The sequence below is a fragment of the Argentina anserina genome, chromosome 5 (genome assembly GCF_933775445.1).
Source record: "Argentina anserina chromosome 5, drPotAnse1.1, whole genome shotgun sequence".
NCBI classification, from domain to species: Eukaryota; Viridiplantae; Streptophyta; class Magnoliopsida; order Rosales; family Rosaceae; genus Argentina; species Argentina anserina.
In genome coordinates, this window is record NC_065876.1 from 11,606,902 (window position 1) to 11,627,988 (window position 21,087).

The 21,087-nt window shown below is 38.1% G+C and overlaps 3 protein-coding genes and 1 non-coding gene across 5 annotated transcripts; 3 read left to right on the forward strand and 1 right to left on the reverse strand.

Annotated features, from left to right (window-relative positions):
* The first annotated feature begins 104 nt into the window (after positions 1-104).
* Positions 105-4,319, forward strand: LOC126796462 (putative casein kinase II subunit beta-4). 2 transcript variants are annotated; one of them, XM_050523288.1, is made up of 5 exons: positions 105-639; positions 1,907-2,125; positions 2,573-2,682; positions 2,763-2,928; positions 3,751-4,319. In XM_050523288.1, the coding sequence occupies exons 1-5, from the start codon at positions 459-461 to the stop codon at positions 3,879-3,881; spliced, it is 807 nt and encodes a 268-aa protein (XP_050379245.1). In that variant the 5' UTR covers positions 105-458; the 3' UTR covers positions 3,882-4,319. The 2 variants fall into 2 exon arrangements, with proteins under 2 accessions (XP_050379245.1, XP_050379246.1); XM_050523289.1 differs by having other exon boundaries at positions 114-639; positions 2,763-2,925.
* Positions 4,320-7,787: 3,468 nt separating this feature from the next.
* LOC126796461 (uncharacterized) lies at positions 7,788-11,766 on the forward strand. The gene is made up of 3 exons (XM_050523287.1): positions 7,788-9,074; positions 10,178-10,433; positions 11,101-11,766. Exons 1-3 carry the CDS (start codon positions 8,185-8,187, stop codon positions 11,278-11,280), a joined length of 1,326 nt encoding a protein of 441 aa, XP_050379244.1. The 5' UTR covers positions 7,788-8,184; the 3' UTR covers positions 11,281-11,766.
* A 685-nt stretch (positions 11,767-12,451) lies between these two features.
* LOC126796463 (60S ribosomal protein L37a) lies at positions 12,452-13,855 on the reverse strand. The gene is made up of 5 exons (XM_050523290.1): positions 13,744-13,855; positions 13,508-13,547; positions 12,999-13,087; positions 12,833-12,915; positions 12,452-12,738 (listed from the first exon to the last, which is right to left on the reverse strand). Exons 1-5 carry the CDS (start codon positions 13,744-13,746, stop codon positions 12,675-12,677), a joined length of 279 nt encoding a protein of 92 aa, XP_050379247.1. The 5' UTR covers positions 13,747-13,855; the 3' UTR covers positions 12,452-12,674.
* A 765-nt stretch (positions 13,856-14,620) lies between these two features.
* TRNAE-CUC (transfer RNA glutamic acid (anticodon CUC)) lies at positions 14,621-14,693 on the forward strand. Its single transcript has one exon. It is a non-coding gene; the product is annotated as a tRNA-Glu (tRNA).
* Positions 14,694-21,087: the final 6,394 nt, after the last annotated feature.

Sequence of the window (21,087 nt, forward strand, 5' to 3'; positions counted from 1 at the left end):
CAGCGAAAATATCTCTGGCGACACCTCACCCTCCCCTCGTCGTCCGCCACGTGTCCCTCCCCACAGAATCTCCACCACAGGCGGCTAGATCTCTCCACCCCCCGTCGTAACAAACCAGACTCATTGTCGTTCGCGGCAACCGCACCCCAAAATTACCATCCTGCCCCCTCGTATATAAAACCCACCCTGTTATTCTCTAATTCTCAACCCCACCCTCTCCGATCCGGCACTGTTATTCTCTCTCCGAGCTATACACCAGCTGAAACCAACCCCCCTCAATAACACCGACGAAGAAAGAGGAAGAAGAACCGCCGATATGAGCTAGGCGATCCAGAAGCTCAAGGAAGCCCTAGCCTGACGTCATCATATTCCCCCCCCCCTTGGGCTCTTTGTTTATTCCCGATTTCGATTATTTATGTGCGGCTGAGAATATTTGGAAGCCATCGGAGAAGGGAGAGATGTATAGGGAGAGAGGTTTGGGTGGGTCGAAGATGACGGAGGTGGGGGCGGTTGATCGGAAGCGGATCAACGAGGCGTTGGATAAGCAGCTGGAGCGATCGTCGCCGTCCACTTCTAGGGCTGCAATCAACGGCAAGGATGGCAGTAGTAACAACAACAAGGCGGCTCTTGTCATGGGAGGTGAGCTCAATCTGATCGTCTAGACTCGCTCTGCTTCCGATTGCTCTCATGATTTGCCTTTTATTTATTTATTATTCATTCTAGTTTCTTTTCAATTTAGGCATTTTCATAGGTCTTTTGATTTTTAAAGTTTTCCAATTTCCTAGCTTGATCGAATTTCAGATGGTTTGATTTTATCTGATCTATAACAATGCATGGATTGTGAAGCTCATTCTATCTATGTCAACGTAAAATGTTGGTGGTGTTCATAACCTTCAACAGACTGTTTGTGTTTAATTTTTCGAGTTTATCGGATTTTTAGGGGTCATTGAAACATGCAGTGTTAGTCATAGGGATGAACTTAAATTTCGGTATATAGTTCGTTGTTTTTAACTTTATAGCCTTTTCTCAGCAGAAGTTTTCATTATATAGCTCAGTTGTGTTCTTTGTTCTGTATGCAGCTGCATCCTTTCTTTCGCATGTGTCTATTGGTCACTGAACAACTTGATCTAGAATTCTGAGGTTACTGAGTGTTTTTTCAGTGCGAGTAGAATTCACTAAGAAACATTTAAAAACCTTTTTTTTTCTTTCATTCTTTTACGATTCTGAGGATTCGAAAGCATTTCTATTTCAAATTTATACATTTCGCAAGAGTTGTTGATACAGCTTTGATTGCGAGTAATATTATACAGCTTAGTGTTAGTAACATATCATAAACTGCTATGATTTGGATCCGGTGTATAGATCCCCTCTAGGGGAAGAAAGCATTGTTCTTGAAGTTTCAAGCATGTTTCCTTTAATCAAGAGCAGTATCCATCATAATAGAGTAACTCACTGAATTTCATTCTCTGACAAGTCGATTTGGCAAACCGTTGTGTCAGCCTACATATACTTAAAATCTTATAGATTAATCTGTGTTGACTTTGTATCTACTTACTTTTTTATTCCATGTGGAAATAATATGTATTTACTGTTCATTTCTCTAATAAAGTAAGAATAGGCAATCATATGTTTCTACTATTTCATACCGAGGAGGAGAACAAGTTTTTGCTTTTCTTTTTCCCTTTGAGCAATCATGTACTCAGCTCCATATGGATGAAGCAAGCAACTCCTTTCTCCTACATTGAAAAAAAAAAACCATATACGTGCCTTTTATTTCCTCTAATGTTTTTGTTGTTCTGATATTTCTTTTGCTGGTTTTATTTACACTGTCTTGGGTTCTTGGCTATTGGTAGCTATAGATTTCTAGTTCCAAAATGAACTGATGGTTTATTGATATTGATTGTAGAGGAATCTGAAACAGATAGTGAGGAGTCAGAGGTTAGTGGTTCAGATGGTGATGACACATCGTGGATATCATGGTTTTGCAATTTGAGAGGAAATGAGTTTTTCTGTGAAGTTGATGATGATTATATACAAGATGATTTCAACCTTTGTGGGCTAAGCAGCCAAGTTCCCTATTATGATTATGCACTGGATCTGATCTTGGATGTTGAGTCTTCTCATGGTAAGCTTATGTTCGGTGTATTCAGTATTTCGCATCTTCAATTTTTAATCCTTATTGTGATTTGTAGCTATATTAATTTATGTTCGACCTGTAGGCCTCTAGAACCCGTAGAACTAGGGAGATAGGCACCTCTTACATTACTTGCCTATACCCATAGATGACCTTAATTATTGGATGGAGGAGTATATATAGATTAAAGACCATCAAGCTCTCTAGAAAGCTTCTTTAGCTTTTCAGCTTAAGTTGAATAATGCAACGCTATTAGTTGGAGCTGAGTCATTGGTTTTAGCTATAGCAATCTGAAATTGTATTTGAATCCTAGTATTTATCTTGGGTGGGACTTGGTATCATAACATACTTTTAAGTCCAAGAAGGATGTCAAATTGTTAATCTCTCTCATTTGGTTTGCCATTCTGATGGATACTTTGGATTGTTTGATATGTGCAGGTGATATGTTTACGGAAGAACAAAATGAATTAATTGAATCAGCAGCAGAGATGCTCTATGGTTTGATTCATGTACGGTATATTTTGACAAGCAAAGGCATGGCTGCCATGGTGAGTTTCTTTTCTTCATTGTCTATTTTCTCAACCGTTACATATGGGCAGTTCTATAACTGTGCTATTGGATTGTACAGCTAGACAAATACAAAAACTATGACTTTGGCAGATGCCCAAGGGTATACTGCTGCGGTCAACCCTGCCTCCCAGTTGGCCAATCGGACATCCCACGGTCAAGCACCGTGAAAATATACTGCCCCAAGTGTGAAGATATCTACTACCCTCGATCGAAGTATCAAGGTAGTATCCTTTGTATTTATAATTCTGCCTTTGAATCTGCTGGCTGCATATAAGCAGCTGGTACGGCAAGCTTCTGCTGACTAAATACTGTTAATACTGCTCTGTTTTGTGTTCTGGTCACCATCCATATTTCTGTTAGGATAGGCTATGAGGTTTTTTTTTTCCAATGGAATTTGTTTTAACTTGGACTTGTGTGCATTTATGTTTTCACTTGCACTAGTAGCTGACGCTAAGTTGCCGAAAATTGTTTGAAAGATTGCACTAAGTTGCCCCCTCATTTGATAATTGATGAATAATGGCACCCACCACTGGATCTGACGCACCATCATACTGTGTTATACGTAGGTTTTGTTGTTAAATAGATGTAGATTGAGCCTGGTCCATCATTTAATTTATTTGTATATTTATCTTTTTTAAATGGTAAATAATAAAACTTACACTTTTCATTACGTTCATTCCATCAGTGCATGGATAATCTGATGACTTAAAAAAGACCTGATACTTTTCTGGCTGATATAAAAGCTTGGTTTCATTCTATTGGCAAGTTTCATCAGTTTTTTTCTTTCTTTGATAAAATTTTCTTTCTAAGACTTATGTAATTATTAATTTTTTAAGACGATATATTTTTATTTTTATATGCATTTGATTTTATGATTTTGTTAAGAGCATGAAACTTGATGCATATTTTGGTAGTACCATGCCTTGCCTATACCATGACATGTGCTTTATGATCATAACATCATTGGCTTTGACTCGTTTTTAGGGTCCAACACAATGCTCACTAGTTATACTTGCATTAATTCCTGTACTACTTAACTCTATTAGACATTGATGGAGCCTATTTCGGAAGTACATTTCCTCACCTGTTCCTGATGTCATACGGGCACCTGAAGCCACAGAAGCCATCACAGAGCTATGTTCCAAGAGTGTTCGGCTTTAAGCTTCATAAGCCATGATGCTAAAATTTCAAGCTTCAGCTGGTTTCACACAAGACTTCCTTCCCTCTGTCAGCAGTGCTCTAGAGAATTCAGGGCAGGGTAACTCGGACATAAAGTTTTTCCTTTCATGTGAGAACTATCAATTTGCAGCCATACCGAGCTTCATTTTCCATTTTAGCTGCCTCTTGGTGAGCACTTTTATAAAACTTATCCGGTTGGTTTTAGTATTAATAATTACTTTTCAGTGGTTGTCTGCCGACTCTTTGCTTCATTTCCGTGTTAGCTCAGCTGGGGATTATTGGCACTTTAAGGGCCACCTCATCCTTATCTTATAAATTCAGATTGTATCCTGTAGTCCTTTGATATTCCTGTCCAAATTATTCTAGTTTCATCTGTTAAGTCAGCTGTAGGTTGTATGCACTTATTTATTGGAAATATATATCATCCTTTACACCATCTATGGTTCTACCTGCAGAAATTTTCAATATCTTTTGTATCACCTTTCACAGTTCAGTATATTTCTTACGGTGAAATAGAGTTGTTTTAAAAATTCTTGACTTGAAATATATTCAATCTTAGAAATACCAAGGTTGAACTGTCAAGATGGTAAATTTCTGCCTGGATCTGCATGCCGTTCCACCGAGGACATGGGACGAGTCCAAACCAAAAGCCGCCTACATGTCCAAATGTTATGAGCTTGTAATCTGAATCAGCTTAGAGTTTACATGCTCAGAGGTAGGCAAGTTCGCCGTTGATTTTTGTGATGTGTATAAACCAAGAAGTTTTTGTTTTCCAAATTTTGGGTCCAGGATATTGAGATCAATGTAAGACTTCACCAATGGCGGTGTAGGATGACCTTTTGGCTTTCTAATCACGAGCACAATGCCCAGGGTAGCACCAGCACAACCTTTCAATTCCTCTCGACCGCTGGAGCACGAGGCCGGTTCTTCATTTAGAGTTTGCAAATGGAAGCAATATGACTTCGATAGATGACCTTCGTACACTCAGAAATGAATGAACGACGCTATACGGAGAATCTCCTTAAACAACCAGGTCTATGAAAATCAAAGTCGAAAATAAAATAGAAACGAAGACTGAGTCTGTGATTCCACCTTCATTGAGAAATTAAAATGCAAATGGACTGGAATTCCTACCCTTTCTAGGAAGACGCGCCACGTGTCAAAATTAGTGCGCTCTTAATTTTCCGGTTCCCGGTTCAGAGTTCGATATAAAAGGATCGAGTCTGTTATTAGAGTGCGCTCTTAATTTCCCCCTCCCGAGTCCTCCCCGGACTACAACCTCTGGCACCGCTATGACGATGCTGAGTTTATTGAGTATGCTCTGAGGGGGTTGCCGGAAGAGTATGGGGCGTTTCGGAACTCGATTAGGGCCATAGATGGTCCGCTGTATCTTCATCAGTTCAAGGGTCTGTCGGTGGCCGAGGAGGCCTCTATTTGGGCTCGGAATCAGCACTGACCATATGGTAAAGGAGATTCATGTTTCAATTGTTTTCGTGTTTGATACTTTGGTTAGGTGGTGGTACAATGTAGGTTTGTTTTGTTGATGATCAGTGAAGATTGAACTGCTTATATATAGTTTTAATGAATGAGTTTGATGTTTAAATGTTTGCTATTTGTGCCGATTAATTAGCCATTGATCACTTTAGTCCTGAGTCGATGATCAACCTGATGTATTTAAAGTCGAACTGATACTGTGGGGCAGTATAATTTTACATTTACAGTATAATTATGAGATGAAATGAGGAGAGTGAGTTCCTTTGGGTTTAGTTAGCATTATGCAATATGCAGCTCTTAGGAAGTTGACAATGAGCTCTAATTTGAAAAAGTGAGAGGCAAAACTTGTAGTATAGTGAAGTGAACATGATGAGTTTTAGCCTGATACAGCAGGGTACATTTGCTTTTCGATCTTATTCGTCAACTTGGCTTTTCAAAGTCCATTTTTTGCTAAATGCTATTCTTGCGTAGAACTAAAGTATTTGGTCATTTTCTGTGTTATGCAATCTCACTTCAGCTGCCTTTTTCCCATAGGCCTTTTTCATACTCTGGTTTTGAGCATTTGCTTTGTGATACACCACCATCAATGTTGTCACTTCTGTGCTTTATTTTTATATTTTGGTCTTGTTATGCCAATATGGTGGTCGTGAATTGTGTATCAATTTCATTTTAATTCTTATATGGATTTATGTCATTCTGAAACAAGAGAACTGTTTTTTGCTGACCAAGGTGGGTGATATCATGTTGCTGCGGAATTTTTTTTTATAGAAGGTAAATATTGATACACATGAGCCTGAGGCTTTCTGCTATTGTTAAACCCTTCCCAATTGCCTTTGGTGTATAAAACATATTCCCACAATTGAAGGATGGTAAATGTTGCAGTGGTAAAACTCTCTCCTAGCTATATTAAGGTTACTTCAGAGGTTGCCGCCATTGTAAACTTTCTCCTGACTACTTCCAAGGGTCAGTATCTTACAGTGACTAAAGCTTGGTAAGTACTCCAAAGTCAGTGGAAGCTGTTAGAGGCACTCTACACTCCATAGTTAGCAAAACTAAACAGTTACTTTCCATAAACAAATGATTACCAGCTAATGCACGATGAAACTCATAATTTATCATTATTCAACTACTGTATCAGCAAGTAGCTATGTTGAAGACACTTTACATTTGCCTTCCTCTTACGATATTTTACAACCCACAAAACCTGCACCAGCTCCTCTATGGTGCATGCGCGCTTTAGCTTCTATCTATCAGATTGTTTGGTCTGTACCGGCAAGAACAATTGGTCTGGCTCGTTGAGTCGTTGAGATAAATCTTCTTTCTTGTCATTTTGGTGGATGTAAACCAATATTGTGAAAGATGTTAAAGGTTAAAATCCAGTAGTTAAGATGAAAGGCAATTCGAGAAGTTGCTTCGTTGGGCGGTATTTTCCAATTCCGTCCGTCCCATTCCATTGCTTGCTTGAGTTGTTCACAGTAACTGATAAGAATTAGTGTAAAAGCTGTGGTGCCGATACAAGTGTTTAAGCCCTTATTGGAAGTCAGAATCATAAGATTGCTGGTTCTTTGATGATACCATAGCGCAATCATCTTGAGGAATTTCCTATCTCCACCAATGTAGCAAAGACATTGACGTGAAGGTTGTTTACATTAGAAGTCACATATGCCTGCACAATTGATCAACCTTGATGTTAACGCTTATCCTCTTTCGGCATTGCCGAATATGGTTTGATAACGACAAACCAGCCATAACAGCAAGTGATTTAGACAAATGCAGCACTTACCAATTGATATTTCTACAATAATTGGAGATAACTTATCAAATATTTATCTCGGAATGATCCAAATCATTCGGAGGATCCAAATCAATTCTTTCTTAGAAGGCGACTCTACCACCAATCATTTTGAAATGTCACCATTTTGGGTTTGCAAGGTTAGGGCCTTAGGGTCTTTCAAAAAAAAAAAAGGTTAGGGCCTTAGGGGGCATGAACTCGTCATTAATTAGAAGATCACACCTATCCTAAACACCATATAAAAGACCAAAAACCTATAAGTATATTCCTAAAACATCATAATCACCATATGTTGATTATGTAAAACAATGAATCTCAGAGCTCAATCAATGTTACAATTGTCAGAACCAACATGCGTCATTAGCATTATCCTCCTCCCTCTGTTTTTATAGTAAACTCTACCTAAATATTCAGCACTATCTTTCTTCTCCACACAATCAGCATTTTATCCAATCAGATAAAGTCACGTCCCTTCTTCTTCCTCTCGATCTTTCACCAGTGGCTCTTAAGCAAATACCATAAATTCCAGGGGCTCATATCCAAATAAAGATTAAAATAAATAAATCTGTTTAGATTTTAGTCTCTGCTAAAAACCAGAGCAGTAGGAAGAAACTAGCAACAGAAACAGATATTGATGTGTCTCTCTGATTCTGATCAGACCCAAAAGCCAGTTTTCATCACAGAGCCCATAGATATTTCACATGACCCAAACAGAGTGATAAAGAAAGCAACTTTGTATGTATCTCCATCGGAAGCAATCGTATTTCACAGACTCAGATCGGAGAAGAAGACCGGAAAGCTCAAAAAGATTGGATTTTGATTCCAAATTCGGAAACCCAGTTTCTCCAACACGTCACCTTCACCACCCGCTTTGATTCTTCTCAAAGCTAAGATCACTTTCATCATCACCAAACCCCAAAAATCCAAACTTTCTGCTTCCTATGAGGAACCCTTTTTCAGGACTCCTTTTTAATCCAAGACCTTGTTGTTCTCAGCTCACCATTGAAGTCCTACAATGACCCACTTACCTTCTTCCCTATCCCACTCTGCTACTTTGTCTTCTCTCCACAATCACTTTCACCACAACAACCATAGTCATTTGAATTCAGGCCCTTCTTCTTCTTCTTCTTCTTCTTCATCATCGCCTTCCACTTCACTTCTCTGCTCTGCTTCTCTGGCAATTATTCCCTTTGCCACAAGGTCACTCCTTCTTAAGCTTTTTCGCCATTTCCGGTGTGCCCATTTGCTCAGAGTCCACTGTCGTTTGATTGTTCTGCTTTTAGTGCCGTCTATCTACTTCATCACAAGTCCTCGCCGCTCTTTCGTTCTTGATTACATCTCAGTGATTGCTTTCTCTGCTGCCATTCTCATTTCTATAAACATTGCACTTCCTCGTTTGGTCTCAATTAGGTTGTTTCTTGCCCGGTCCCTGCCGCTTTGTTCATCGTGTTACACATCCAAGCTCAGCAAGCCTCCTCCTCCCCCCGTTCTTTGGTCAATTGGGTCCAAGCCGAGATCGGAGAAGAGGCCAAACTCTGGTTCCTGGGTGCAGGTTTATAGCAATGGGGATGTTTATGAGGGTGAGTTTGATAAGGGGAAGTGTTCAGGTAGCGGGGTTTATTATTATAATATGAGTGGGAGGTATGAGGGTGATTGGGTGGATGAAAAGTATGATGGCCATGGTGTGGAGACTTGGGCAAGAGGGAGCCGGTATCGCGGGCAGTATAGGCAGGGCTTGAGGCATGGTATTGGGGTGTATAGGTTCTTCACTGGCGATGTTTATGCCGGAGAGTGGTCTAATGGGCAGTGTCATGGTTGTGGAATACATACATGTGAGGATGGGAGCCGGTATGTTGGGGAATTCAAGTGGGGTGTCAAGCATGGACTTGGTCATTATCATTTCAGGTAAATTATACTAGTGTCACATATGTTTTACGCATTTCCTTACTATTGTGTATGATATGATATGTACATTTGGAGTGAACTCAATCAGTGGTGGTCATCTTGTTTTATGCATATACAGTTTACTTAAATTAGATTAATGATACATTAGCAATTTCCAGTAGGTTTTTAGGGCCCATTTGATAAACCTGAAAGAGATGTGGAACAGTCGTGGGATTTGAACTGATTGCATACCCTCTCTGAGTTGCTAGGGTGTTAAGAGATTGAGTATTTGAAGTTTTGAACTGGTTGCATACCCTTTTTGAGTTCGTCGACAACTCAGACATCAATATTCTGCTGTGTGGTAAAACCTGGGAACAGATTATTTGGATATAATTCAATACATAAAATAGTAGTGTTATGAGAATATAGTCATATAGATTATAAGTTAGAGATTTCACCTCATGATGATCTAACTTTTCAATTCTGTTATTAGTGCATTCAATACAAGGTCCCTTAAATATCCTGTTTTATGAATGATGAACTGCGTTAAGTTCTATCTGGTTGATTATGCTGCTGATGTTTTTCACTTACTGAATAGACAACTGGTTTGGTAGTTTCTGTGTGTGAGTGAATCCATGTTATACACTCAATAGGTATCTTAGTGCATCCTATACAGGGTCCCTTGAATCTCTTATTTTATAGATTTTAAATGAACTTAATGCAGTTGTATCTGGTTGAGTATGCTGCTGATGTGTTTTCACTTGTTGAATGGACAACTGGTTTTGTAGTTCTGTGTGTGTGTGTGTGAACCCATGTTATACACTCAATAGATAAATCAGTATGTACTTCAACTTTAATCATCATGTACCAATTAATTATATGTGAAAGGATTGTGTGTGATGATCCTTGTGTTAATTAAATCCATGCATACAAGTGAAATTTAATCCACAAGGCCTCTCTTATCAGTGATCATAATAATAATAATAATAATAAGCAGATTTAACATCGATATTTTACATACTTTCATGGTACTGATAGTTTCATTAATGGACATGTAGACAATTTTATTTCTTAATTTTTTTCAATGAGTATATATTAACAGAAGTTGCTGATTGATAATGTAGGAATGGAGACACATATGCTGGTGAATATTTTGCTGACAAGATGCATGGTTTTGGAGTTTATCTGTTTGCAAATGGACATCGTTATGAAGGAGCCTGGCATGAAGGAAGAAAGCAAGGGCTTGGTACATACACCTTCAGAAATGGTGAAACACAATCTGGTCACTGGCAAAATGGGGTTATTGATCCCAACATGCAAAATAGCCATCCTGGATCTCCATATGCTCTCAACCATGCCAGAGTTTTAAATGCAGTTCAGGTAATTCTATGTTATGAGCTCGTGGTAATATATATATATATATATTTTTTTTTTTTCTGAAGAAGTTTGACCTGATATGCGATTAGTTAACTACCCAAAATACATATTCTGTCAAGGTGCTGAGGGTCTGGTGCTCTTGTGGTTGTTGTTTTTGAGTTTGTAATAAGGTGCTGACTACATTTCAGAGTTTACACACCATCATGATTCAAATTGGCATATCTTCTTATTGGGTTTCAGTGGCACACATCATACAAGTCATTTCTTATTATGTGAACATCCATCAGTTGGATCTTTTTGTTGTTTATGCAATATAAGCATTATGTGACAAATCGGCATTGCTTATGATTATCTTTCTCAGTTCACGATAAACTGTTTCTTACTCAGTGAGGTGCATCTTCAATTGGTTTAGATCAGTTTGTCTTGTGGTGGTTCTTCTGCTATTGTAGTGGATGTATTCTTTTGGTTTATGTGGAGCTTTCATGATAGCTTTGTTGTCAGTCTGTTGGAAGTTTGTGGATGGATGGGTTGATCAACTTCCACTACTCATCGTTGATTACTAGAGATTGGCTATTGGCTTTTAACCTTAAGCTCCCTTGGCATATCCTCTGAACGAGGGTTTACTACTTTTGGATTGTTTTCACTGAATCATCTTGTGAATTTTGAACAGGAAGCACGGAGAGCCGCTGAGCGAGCATATGAAGTGGCAAAGGTGGATGAAAGAGTGAAGAGAACTATAGCGACAGCTAATAAAGCAGCAAATGCTGCAAGAGTTGTGGCCGTAAAGGCTGTGCAAAAACAAATACACCAGTATAACAATGACGGCACCTCTCCCTCACGACTCGTCTAATCTTTAACAGATCAACCTAGAACCATTGTCCTGCATTCCCATTAGCCATGAGATATCATCATACTCAGAGGTGCTCGTAATACAGTTGAGTGTCTGGAGTCTGGACAATGAGAAGCAGGCAGCATCAAACTTCTGCAGCGGAATTCTTACAGCACGTTTTACTATTACTGTGAGACAAAGCATGGAAGCACATGGAGATGCATCCACATAATTGGTTCTTCTGTTTTGTTCTCTTTATTTTTGTTCTTTTGCCCGCGAATATTACTATGGGCGCCTCCTGGAACCACATACGGTCATTCATATATATATGGTTGTTTGAGGAGCAGGAGGTTTCCCATTATCTTGGCCTTGAAAGTATGTACATAGGATTGCGAGTAAGAAAGAGTAGCAGTTCTGAACAGAGGTTGGCACTAAAGTGCCAGAATCTTTAGCCCAGATTGCTTTCACATTTTCACTTCCCTGTTATGTAAAATTAACTGGTTATGAAGTTTATGTTGTGTAATTACTCTCGGATGAAGTCTTACCTATGTTATGTGCATGTCTCCCTACAAGAATACTGAGAAAGAAAGTTACTTGACGCCAACATCAGATTAAGCAACTATGCTCTGTTTAGTGAAGTTCCAAACCAAATCGAACTTTTTAGTCGGTATGATCTTGAAACACATTGGCTTAAAGCTATTGGCAGCTGGTTTGAAATTCTTCTATGAACTAAAGAGAATACCTTCTGCTTAATCAAATACGGTCACGGTGACAAAGGGTTCTCATACAAACGCAACTAATGTTACTAAACGTGCGATATGATCTTGTATGTCATGTTGCAAGACACGTTACGAAGCCGGGTATATGTGATCGATCACTTGAAAACATAAAAGCTACCCACCATCGCACAATGTTTGCATTAAATTCCGAGTACAAAAATAAAAAATGCAGGCTGAAATCAGTACACATGGATTAAATTTTTTTTGGCTGTTATCTAATCTCCATAACAAACTCAGCCAAGACCTCTACAGTCGCCTATGAAAGTGCAAACAGAGACTAAACCAGAAGGCCTTGTATTGACAAAATAAGCTGTGGCAGTTTATATCAGCTTTTTGGCAAGTTAGTATCATTGAGCACGAGGGATCAAATAAAAGGGCATGAAGTAATCAAATTAAAGCCACACAAACGGAAATTGAGTCGTTGATTAATAATTTCATTGCACTAGAAATCAAATATCTTCCAAGACAGCAAAATAATAATAATATCTGATTAACATTACTACCACACATAACCAACAACATCCATAGTTCCTGAAAGAAACAGAAGTAAAATAGGAGAAACTATTCTCAAAACTGAAAGCCTCTAAACAATTTGATTGCCTACAAATAGTTGAAACAGATGAATAGACCAACAGCTTAACTCTCAGTTTGCTCTCTCAACCTTCTGATGGTGCTCCTAACTGTGACAGCAGCGGCGGTGCTGGGGAAGAACAACATACATAAAACACAGTTAGTTGACTACTTATAACAGAAAAACAAAAAAGATTGGACGAAAGTAAAGAGAAGAATATTACTTCAAAGTGTAGGCGCCACCAGCCTTCACTTTGCCACAGTCCTTGCATCCCCAGATGCCAACAGCCTTCCTCTTCACAGCATACTGAAACAAAGACAAAAAGCATTACACACCTCCACTTCGGGAGTAAAACAGCAAGGGGTTTCACAAATAGAAAACAGTATTACCTTTCCGCAGAACTCACAGAAGTACTTGCTGTGCTGGCTCACTTCCATCTTCTTGATCTGCTTACGCAGACTGGCACCGTAACGGGTACCTGATAAGGATAAAACATTGTAAGCACTCACACCCGCAAAAAAAACTAAACTAGACAGTCGAAAGCAAAATCACAAACTACAGCATAGAACAAACTTTCTCCAACTAAACATCAATAGAAAATGTGCAAAGACCGATCAGTATTCGTAACCTGGTGTCTCCAATATGTACTCTAGTTTTATTTAAAGCAATTACTTCTCAAGACCTAAGCTTTCTTATTGCTTAAACCTCATCAATTTACACACCAAACCAGATATTTTCAATTACAAACACAACACAACACAGCACACATATTGACCAATAAGAGAAAGTCAAAGCCAACACATTCCACAGAAACAATCACAGAGATTTGAAATAACACAAAAGCCATCAAAACAGAGCAAAAAGCATTTAGATCTCTCTAGAATTCGATAGAACTCACCATACTTCCCGACGATTCCGGCCTTCTTCGTTCTCTTAGTCTGCAACGAAGACACAATCACACCATTTCTTAGAATCAAGCAACTTTTCCAGATATCAAAACAAATTGAGCTAATTTCATCAACACAACCATGTATTTACTAATCGAATCGAATCCTAGCTTCAGCTAACTTAAAGCCGCAGATACTTGCCAAGACTTGAAGAACAATCGCGAGAGAGAGAGAGAGAGAGAGTTACCATGGTTGAGGATTGGAGAAGGGTCGCTGGCTCTGGAAGTGAAGAAGCGGCTGGTACTGAGCAATAGGAGAGAACCCTAATTGGCTTGCTTCGTTTTTATAGAGCACTTAAATAACCGATTGGGTCGACTTTTGGACGACTCAGTTTGTTTCGCGTTCTTTTTATTCAGCCCAGGCCCACTTCTTATGAAGAATTTCATTTTTTTTCTATATATTTTTTGGTTTTGTTAAAACTGAGGAAGAAATGCTACAAATGGACACATGACCCTCTAAAATTAAGATTGATTTAAAAACAAAACAAAGGAGAATCGGACTGTTCTCAAATTGAATCTCGAGCCTTTTGAGGAAATGTATTCACTAGATATCTTATTTCACTATGATACCACATACGTCTCTTTAAAGAGTTGTGAAAGGTGACAAGATAAATCACAAGTATTGTTTATGCAATTATAACTAAATTAAAGCCTAACTAGTTTAAGCTTGCTCTGTAAGGGGGCGGATTGCTCGCAAGAATTCTCGTACTTGAAGATAGATTTGATCCAACAACAAAATGACAACATCATATGAAATAGAGAAGAGAACTCTTGATATTTGATGAAGAAACTAGTTCAAACGTACTATAGTTTAGTTGATATATGTGTTTCAACGTCTCAATGTGATAACGTGAAGCACTAAGTGTTTTTGAAAATCGAACGCAATTCAAACACATAATTCAAATAAAATCAGCTAGTATAGTCACCGCGTTGTGGTCTGATCATAGCCATCATACACGAATTTTGTATTTATCGACTATTTGGAAGGAAAGACCATGGTACTCTACAGTACGCTACAATCGAATACGACGAATAGTACAGTAGAGAAGGGAGTAACGTGCAAGATCCGTTGTAGTCTAGTTGGTCAGGATATTCGGCTCTCACCCGAAAGACCCGGGTTCAAGTCCCGGCAACGGAATTTGTTTTTCTTTATTTCATTTTTTTTTCTCCCTCATTTGCAAGTACACAGTTGACAGTCCTTTGAATTACCAATCTTGAATCTGATAACATCTGTTGGAGTTCAGTCACAGACTCCATGAAAAACTCAATGTTTCTATTCAGCTAGCTAGTTCGTGTTTAGAACTTTAGATACTGTGTACTGGATCTATCTGTAAGTGTTTCCTTGCTACTAATGTTGACAGGAAAGAAAGGATAATAAAACCAATAATCACTTTTGAGCTATAGAATCATCCACAGTTACCATAACATTGTCAAATTTATCTTACAATTGCCAGAATGTGGTCCGAATAGTTCCATAAAACCTAAATGATGGATACGCTAGGTTGCTAGAACATGAAGAAGAGTACAATTAATTAAGACGAGTCAAGCGTAAGTAGCCGAGAGTTTGATCTATATGGGGATGCTGTGATCTTCAACACTGCCTAAAGCCAACTAAGAAATAACACAAGGATGAAGCTGGAAGATAGACACTGATGCTCCTCTTTATGCCTTGCTTCTTTGAACCAGTATCCGATGTGTAGAGGAGGAAACAATTAGAATCTCAGCAAGTTATATGGCCACACAAAAAATAACAATATGACAGTTGCACAACGAATAGTTCTGCATGTGTGGATTAACAGTTTTAGAGGGCTTACTCCGAAAATTGCCGAAGTTTATTTCTTTCTATTTGTGTTGAGGATTGAGTGAATTTTACATTCCATTTGTCATAATACTTGAGGTATAAACTGGTTATGTATTATTTAAGTCGACTGAGTCTACTACGAACTCAGTTTTGATACACTGTTACTATAAGATGATTTCAATATATTTGAGATTGTTTTAGAGTTTCATGGCTTCGATTTCGAGTTTTTATTATTCAATCAGAATTGTGACAACTTAACACCTCTTCATGGCTCCTAAGTCCTGGTCTTGCCGGTGGGTTTGTTGAGGGTAAAATTGGTACTTAACGAGTGGGAAATTATTGCCATATTTTGTAAGTTGCAGCCTCTTGGTTTTCCTCCAAAAACAAGGGCAAAGAGGCATAGGAAATAGGAAATAGGAAACAGGAATCCAAAGAGCGCACACTATCATCATTGCTGTGCTTTCAAATTCAACTCAGTTCCATACCTTCAATTTGATTGGACCTCCTCTTGGGCTTGATGGATTTTTGTTGGCATTTATTGCTTTTAGGTAAGAGAGTTGTTAAATTACTAAGATTAGCAAGTACGTACTTATGAATTCCATTAATCTAAGAGAGTGTATTCAGTGCTTCAGCAATGTGCGGGCACTAGCAGTACGTGACTCAGCACGTGACTCTTTAAATAACAGAGGTTTGTCTCCGTTTATTCAAAAACCCCAAACTGCCCCGAACCCGAACCCTGCACTTCAAATTTAGTGTCGCCGCCCAATTCTGGCGTTTCTAATTGCAGACCGCCACATCGGGCTGCGCCTCCATCTTTCCATTCTTACCATCACTCCAATATTCCCGCGTCTCCTTTAGTCCATTCCCCCGACTGCATCTGATCTAAAGTAAATAACCAAATTGGATCTTGTTATCCAACCATGGAACAGAGAACAATTGTCCTATTTTAAAGCCTGGGTTTTGTTTATTCCCTAACTTCTTCCTTGCTTTCTTTGCTTGGCTGGAGTTTACCTCGGCCTTACCATGGGATTTGTGAAATGGAGGTGGATCCGGCAAAACCACCACGAAGTGCCCGAGAGCCACCACCACACCTCCTATAATTTGACTGGGTTTACAATCCATCCGACACAACAGTGCCGACCCCTCTTCTAAGTTTTATCTCTTTTTTCAGTCAACAGTTGTTGACCGTTAAGGGCTTCTAAAAACAAAACAAATCTGATGGCTGAGAATTTTCTCCACAAATTAAAGGATGAGATTATCTCGATATAACTAAACTATTTGACGGTGGTTGCACACCTTGGTGCATACAATCCGTTTCCTTAATCTAAACTCTTAAAGCCCCTTTTACTCACAATGACATTTATTGAACCAAACTACCCAAGTGAGAGAGTTTAGTCAAGAAGTATCAGTAAACAGATATGAATCGCTGAGTTGAGAGATTTATATGTGCTTGGTCAATAATGCGAAACTCTGGAAGTAAAAGGATGTGGGGATTAGGAAGAAGAAATTCTGACCATATGCTAGCTGAAGAAATTAACATCTTGATTACCAAAGATTTGAGCCATGGTCATAATATAGGTTTAATTACTGAGCCAATCACATCTATAGGGTCACTTTAATATAGAATTTATGATACTATTAATTATTTGGACGGATCGAGTTACTGATATTGCGAAAAAGCTATTTAGATTTTACGAACTTAATAGTTTTACGAGTAGAATTTGACTGAGATAAGATGTCATTCTTGGTTTGCTCTCACTAAGCATTGTCCTTGAACCCCCATAAAAGCTAGTACGACGTAGTCGCGGTCTATAATAGGTGGATATGATAGTACAGCATAAGGGATTCAGAGTTTGTTTACTAAACTATTTGTTACTGTTTAGAGAACCAAGCAATTTTATGTACATCATGAAGTAAATCCTTCGTGTTAGATACTATATACTCTTTTCAACTCATGATCAATGAGCTTATTTGATTAGAAGTAATCTTTGATGGATCAATATTGATTAACTATATCTAGCGTTGCATCATTTTCATTTATCAGCTATGATGCACCAGTACGGATACGGGATACGAATACGGGTACAGCATGATACGCGGATACGTTTTTTCTAGCATGTAGCGTTTTGGATACGTTTTGTAAAATAATATTTAATATATATATATATATAATAATTTCTAAAATTTGATTAAAAACAAGCAATTAAAAAAATTTATAACACTTAAATCCCATCAATTCTACAATAAACATAACTACATAAGTTCATGAATTAACTACTTAATAAGTTCAAGTAAAATAAAAAATAAGAAGTACTAAATATGATATATAAAATGTGATGTCTTCCTCTCTTCAATCAATCCCATTACTGATGCTTTTAACGTGGTCCTTAAATATGGAAAAACCGACATCAGAACTCGAATATTACGTATGGGATAGTGAACAAGTTCGTAGTATTACCCTCAGAATTATAAGAGGCAGCGAAGTCTGTTTGGTGTTGTCGCCGTAAACGTAGTCTTCAATCATTTGCTCAACACATGCTATTACCCTCATAAATGATAAATGCATGTAGGCTTATCCGTGATTAATCACAAAAAACCACGTACATACCTCTAATATGTATAATCATGAACCATGCACCATCACACACGGTTTCATGAAAAGCAATAACCTATATATGCTTCATTAGACGAAATAGAGACTAACGACTGTCTTGTAAACCTCTAAAATACTGCAGTAGTACGTTCTCATGATAAGACTGGGACCTCTACTCTGAGATCGATTGCTCAATATAATGGTCAGAGACATATCTTACAACAACAAAAACCCAACCAACACAACACAAGGCCGGTGTTCGTTTGTATGGGCAGTATGAACATTAAGCACAGTTTGTGCTGTGAGATACTAAATTAAAAATTGTCCATTAAAACTTTTAATGAAGATGCAGTGTTGCAATGCCTGCCTTCAATCTTCAATCAAATCTCTTTTGACTTTATTAGTAGATCTAGAATTGAGATATAAAACCATTCTACTTTTCTCTGTGTTATCTACATCTGAGTTTCCGGAAACTTAAAGAAACTGGAGGCAATAAGAACGGGAAGTGCGGAAGTCCAAGAAGGTAGAGAGAGAGAGAGAGAGGCTGAAGGAAGTAGAAAGAATAGGTTTTATCAACCTTTAAATGACAATTTTAACCTTGAATGTATCCAAATCGTATCCGGACCGTATCCGATGAGTTGACTGTGCTCTACATAGTTAGGATACGTTTTTTCATCCATGGATACGTGTATATGGCGTATCCAGACCGTACCTGTATCCAGTACGGGTACGATACGGACATACCTATATTTTGCCGTATCCATGCTTTATAGTTTATCAGTAGCAGAACTAATTGATGATATGCAATTACTATCGCTGCTGCAATTTTTCAGCATGCAGATCCAAACACATTAACCTCGGTTGTCTTATGTATGCAGATAATCTAAGTTCCCTATTAGCCAAGGACTAAAGAAATGATACCTCAACTTATTGCAAGCCTTTACTTACCATTATAAGAGACCTTAGACTTGCACCAATTTTCCGATACCTGCTTGCTCCCTGTACCCTGTGCTGGGAAACCAGCTGCATGCACATTAAACTTTACTAAAAATTCTTACACCAAAATAGCTGAGCACTCCAAGGTCATATTTTTATCAAAGACTGTAATCACTTATTATAGCTTGCATTAATATCTTTCCATAACTTTTCTGCTATATCATCAGTAAATTTAGAAGGCCATAAGTACCCATTTCATTTTAGCTCATATATTTTGATCTGTTCTATTCATTTATTACCTATTTCACATGAAAGTAGATAAAAAGCCCAAGAACTAGAATTTCACAGCAGCTCAAGAAAGCTATAAAGCTCGAGGGCCTGTTTTTGTAGTCGGAGGGGAGCATGTGCTTTTGTAAAAGTGCATTTATATGGTGTTTTGCTTTCATCTTTATCTGGTTGTGTTTCTGTATCTTATTGTTTGCTTAAATAGCAAAAGAGGATGTGACTACCACAGAGGCAACTATTAGTCTGGTGAAAATGAAAGCACCATACATGGTGCTGCACTACTATGAGAACACCATACATGGTGCTGCACTACTACTATTTGAGCCTCTTCCAATACTGGAAGTCCCTAAAACAAATGCAGCATGATAGTTATCTTCCCCATGATCCAATAATTCATAAAATGTTATCATAAAAAATTCACCGAGCTACATATTGGTAGTCATATGTCAGAACCCTAGGGCTTAGTGCACAATTTAGCAGATAGAATTTTAAAACTGAGAGAGCCGAGTGATTGAGTACAACTCTTTTCAGCTCTATAATTTTCACGTCCAACTCTTAAATATGTACATCTGCGAACGATTCAAATTTCTTTAACAGCTAATGATTTAAAAAGTTGTAGCTAAGAGACTTCATACCAGCAACTCTAGAGCTGCTGTTTAAGCATGCTATTCCTCATTCTGGAACAAATTTTGCTGCACCATATGAGGAATTTCAAGCTTCCTCCTCGTTTAAAGACTTTTAGTCGGATTCACTGGATTATGTGTTCTTTACCAATGCCCTTTATATGCCCTCATATTTTCTTTTTACTGCTCTAGGATATTATTTTACACCATCCATCCAAATCTTTTCAATCGTACCTGTGGTCAATTAATGAATGAAATATCTGATCCTCACATCGTATAAACTATTACTAAAGAACAGTATATTAACAAAAGAAATTATGCTACTATTGTTTAGATGCATGTTGATCGTGATTCAAAAATTGAGTTTAAATCATGACCGTCAGTTAGGATTCTAATGCTTTCTACCTAGCAAACCAGAGCATATAGTGTCTACTATAACTGGGGGTTTCACTTTCATATGGTCATTTCAGTGCAGACTGATCATAGTACTGGTTATACAAAATGTCTAGATGTAGACAGTTCAGAAAGACTACAAAACTTTAGTGTCCAAATATATTTTTTATATTGTAGTATGAGCTTCAAAGATGTGATGTTGAACATATGAGTCATTCAACCCTTGAGGCACAAAATGGAAGTGAAGCTTCAATTAAAGTAGACAACAGACAAGTACATGCCGAGAGGCACACAACTGAAACCTTGAAAGATATTCAAACAGCCGATGCCATCTAATACACTAAGGGCACAAACTAACAATTGAACTAGTGTAAAGAGTATTTTACTGCTCTGGAATAGTATTTTACTGACCTCAGTGAGATATCACACCAACATACAACCAGAGCTCCCTGCTGGTAGGATTTCAGATCCTCAAAACACCCCCTCCTCTGAGGTTATACTCATCTCAGAGAGGAAATACTACTTGTAAACCGATAACTGCAAAAGAAATTGAAACTCAATAAAGCAAGTTATAAACTGGAAATTTAAAGAAAGGCATGCCAACAAATAAAAATTCAAAGATGAGCGCCTTTGAATCCAGTAAACTTTCAAATCCACTTCAGATCACTGTCCTTTTTTTTTTGGTATAATTTTTTAGGGTAAACTGCCCCTAATTTATTGAAATCAAACTAACAAAAGATGGAGACAAAATAACCTGACCTCCTATGTCTGATAAACTCCAACAAAGAGGATAAACAAAAGCTTAATCTGGCATGTGTACACCCACCCATACAAAATCATAGATATAAAAAACCCCTAGCAAATAGCAAATTCTCAGCCAAGAAACCCTTAATTAAAGGAC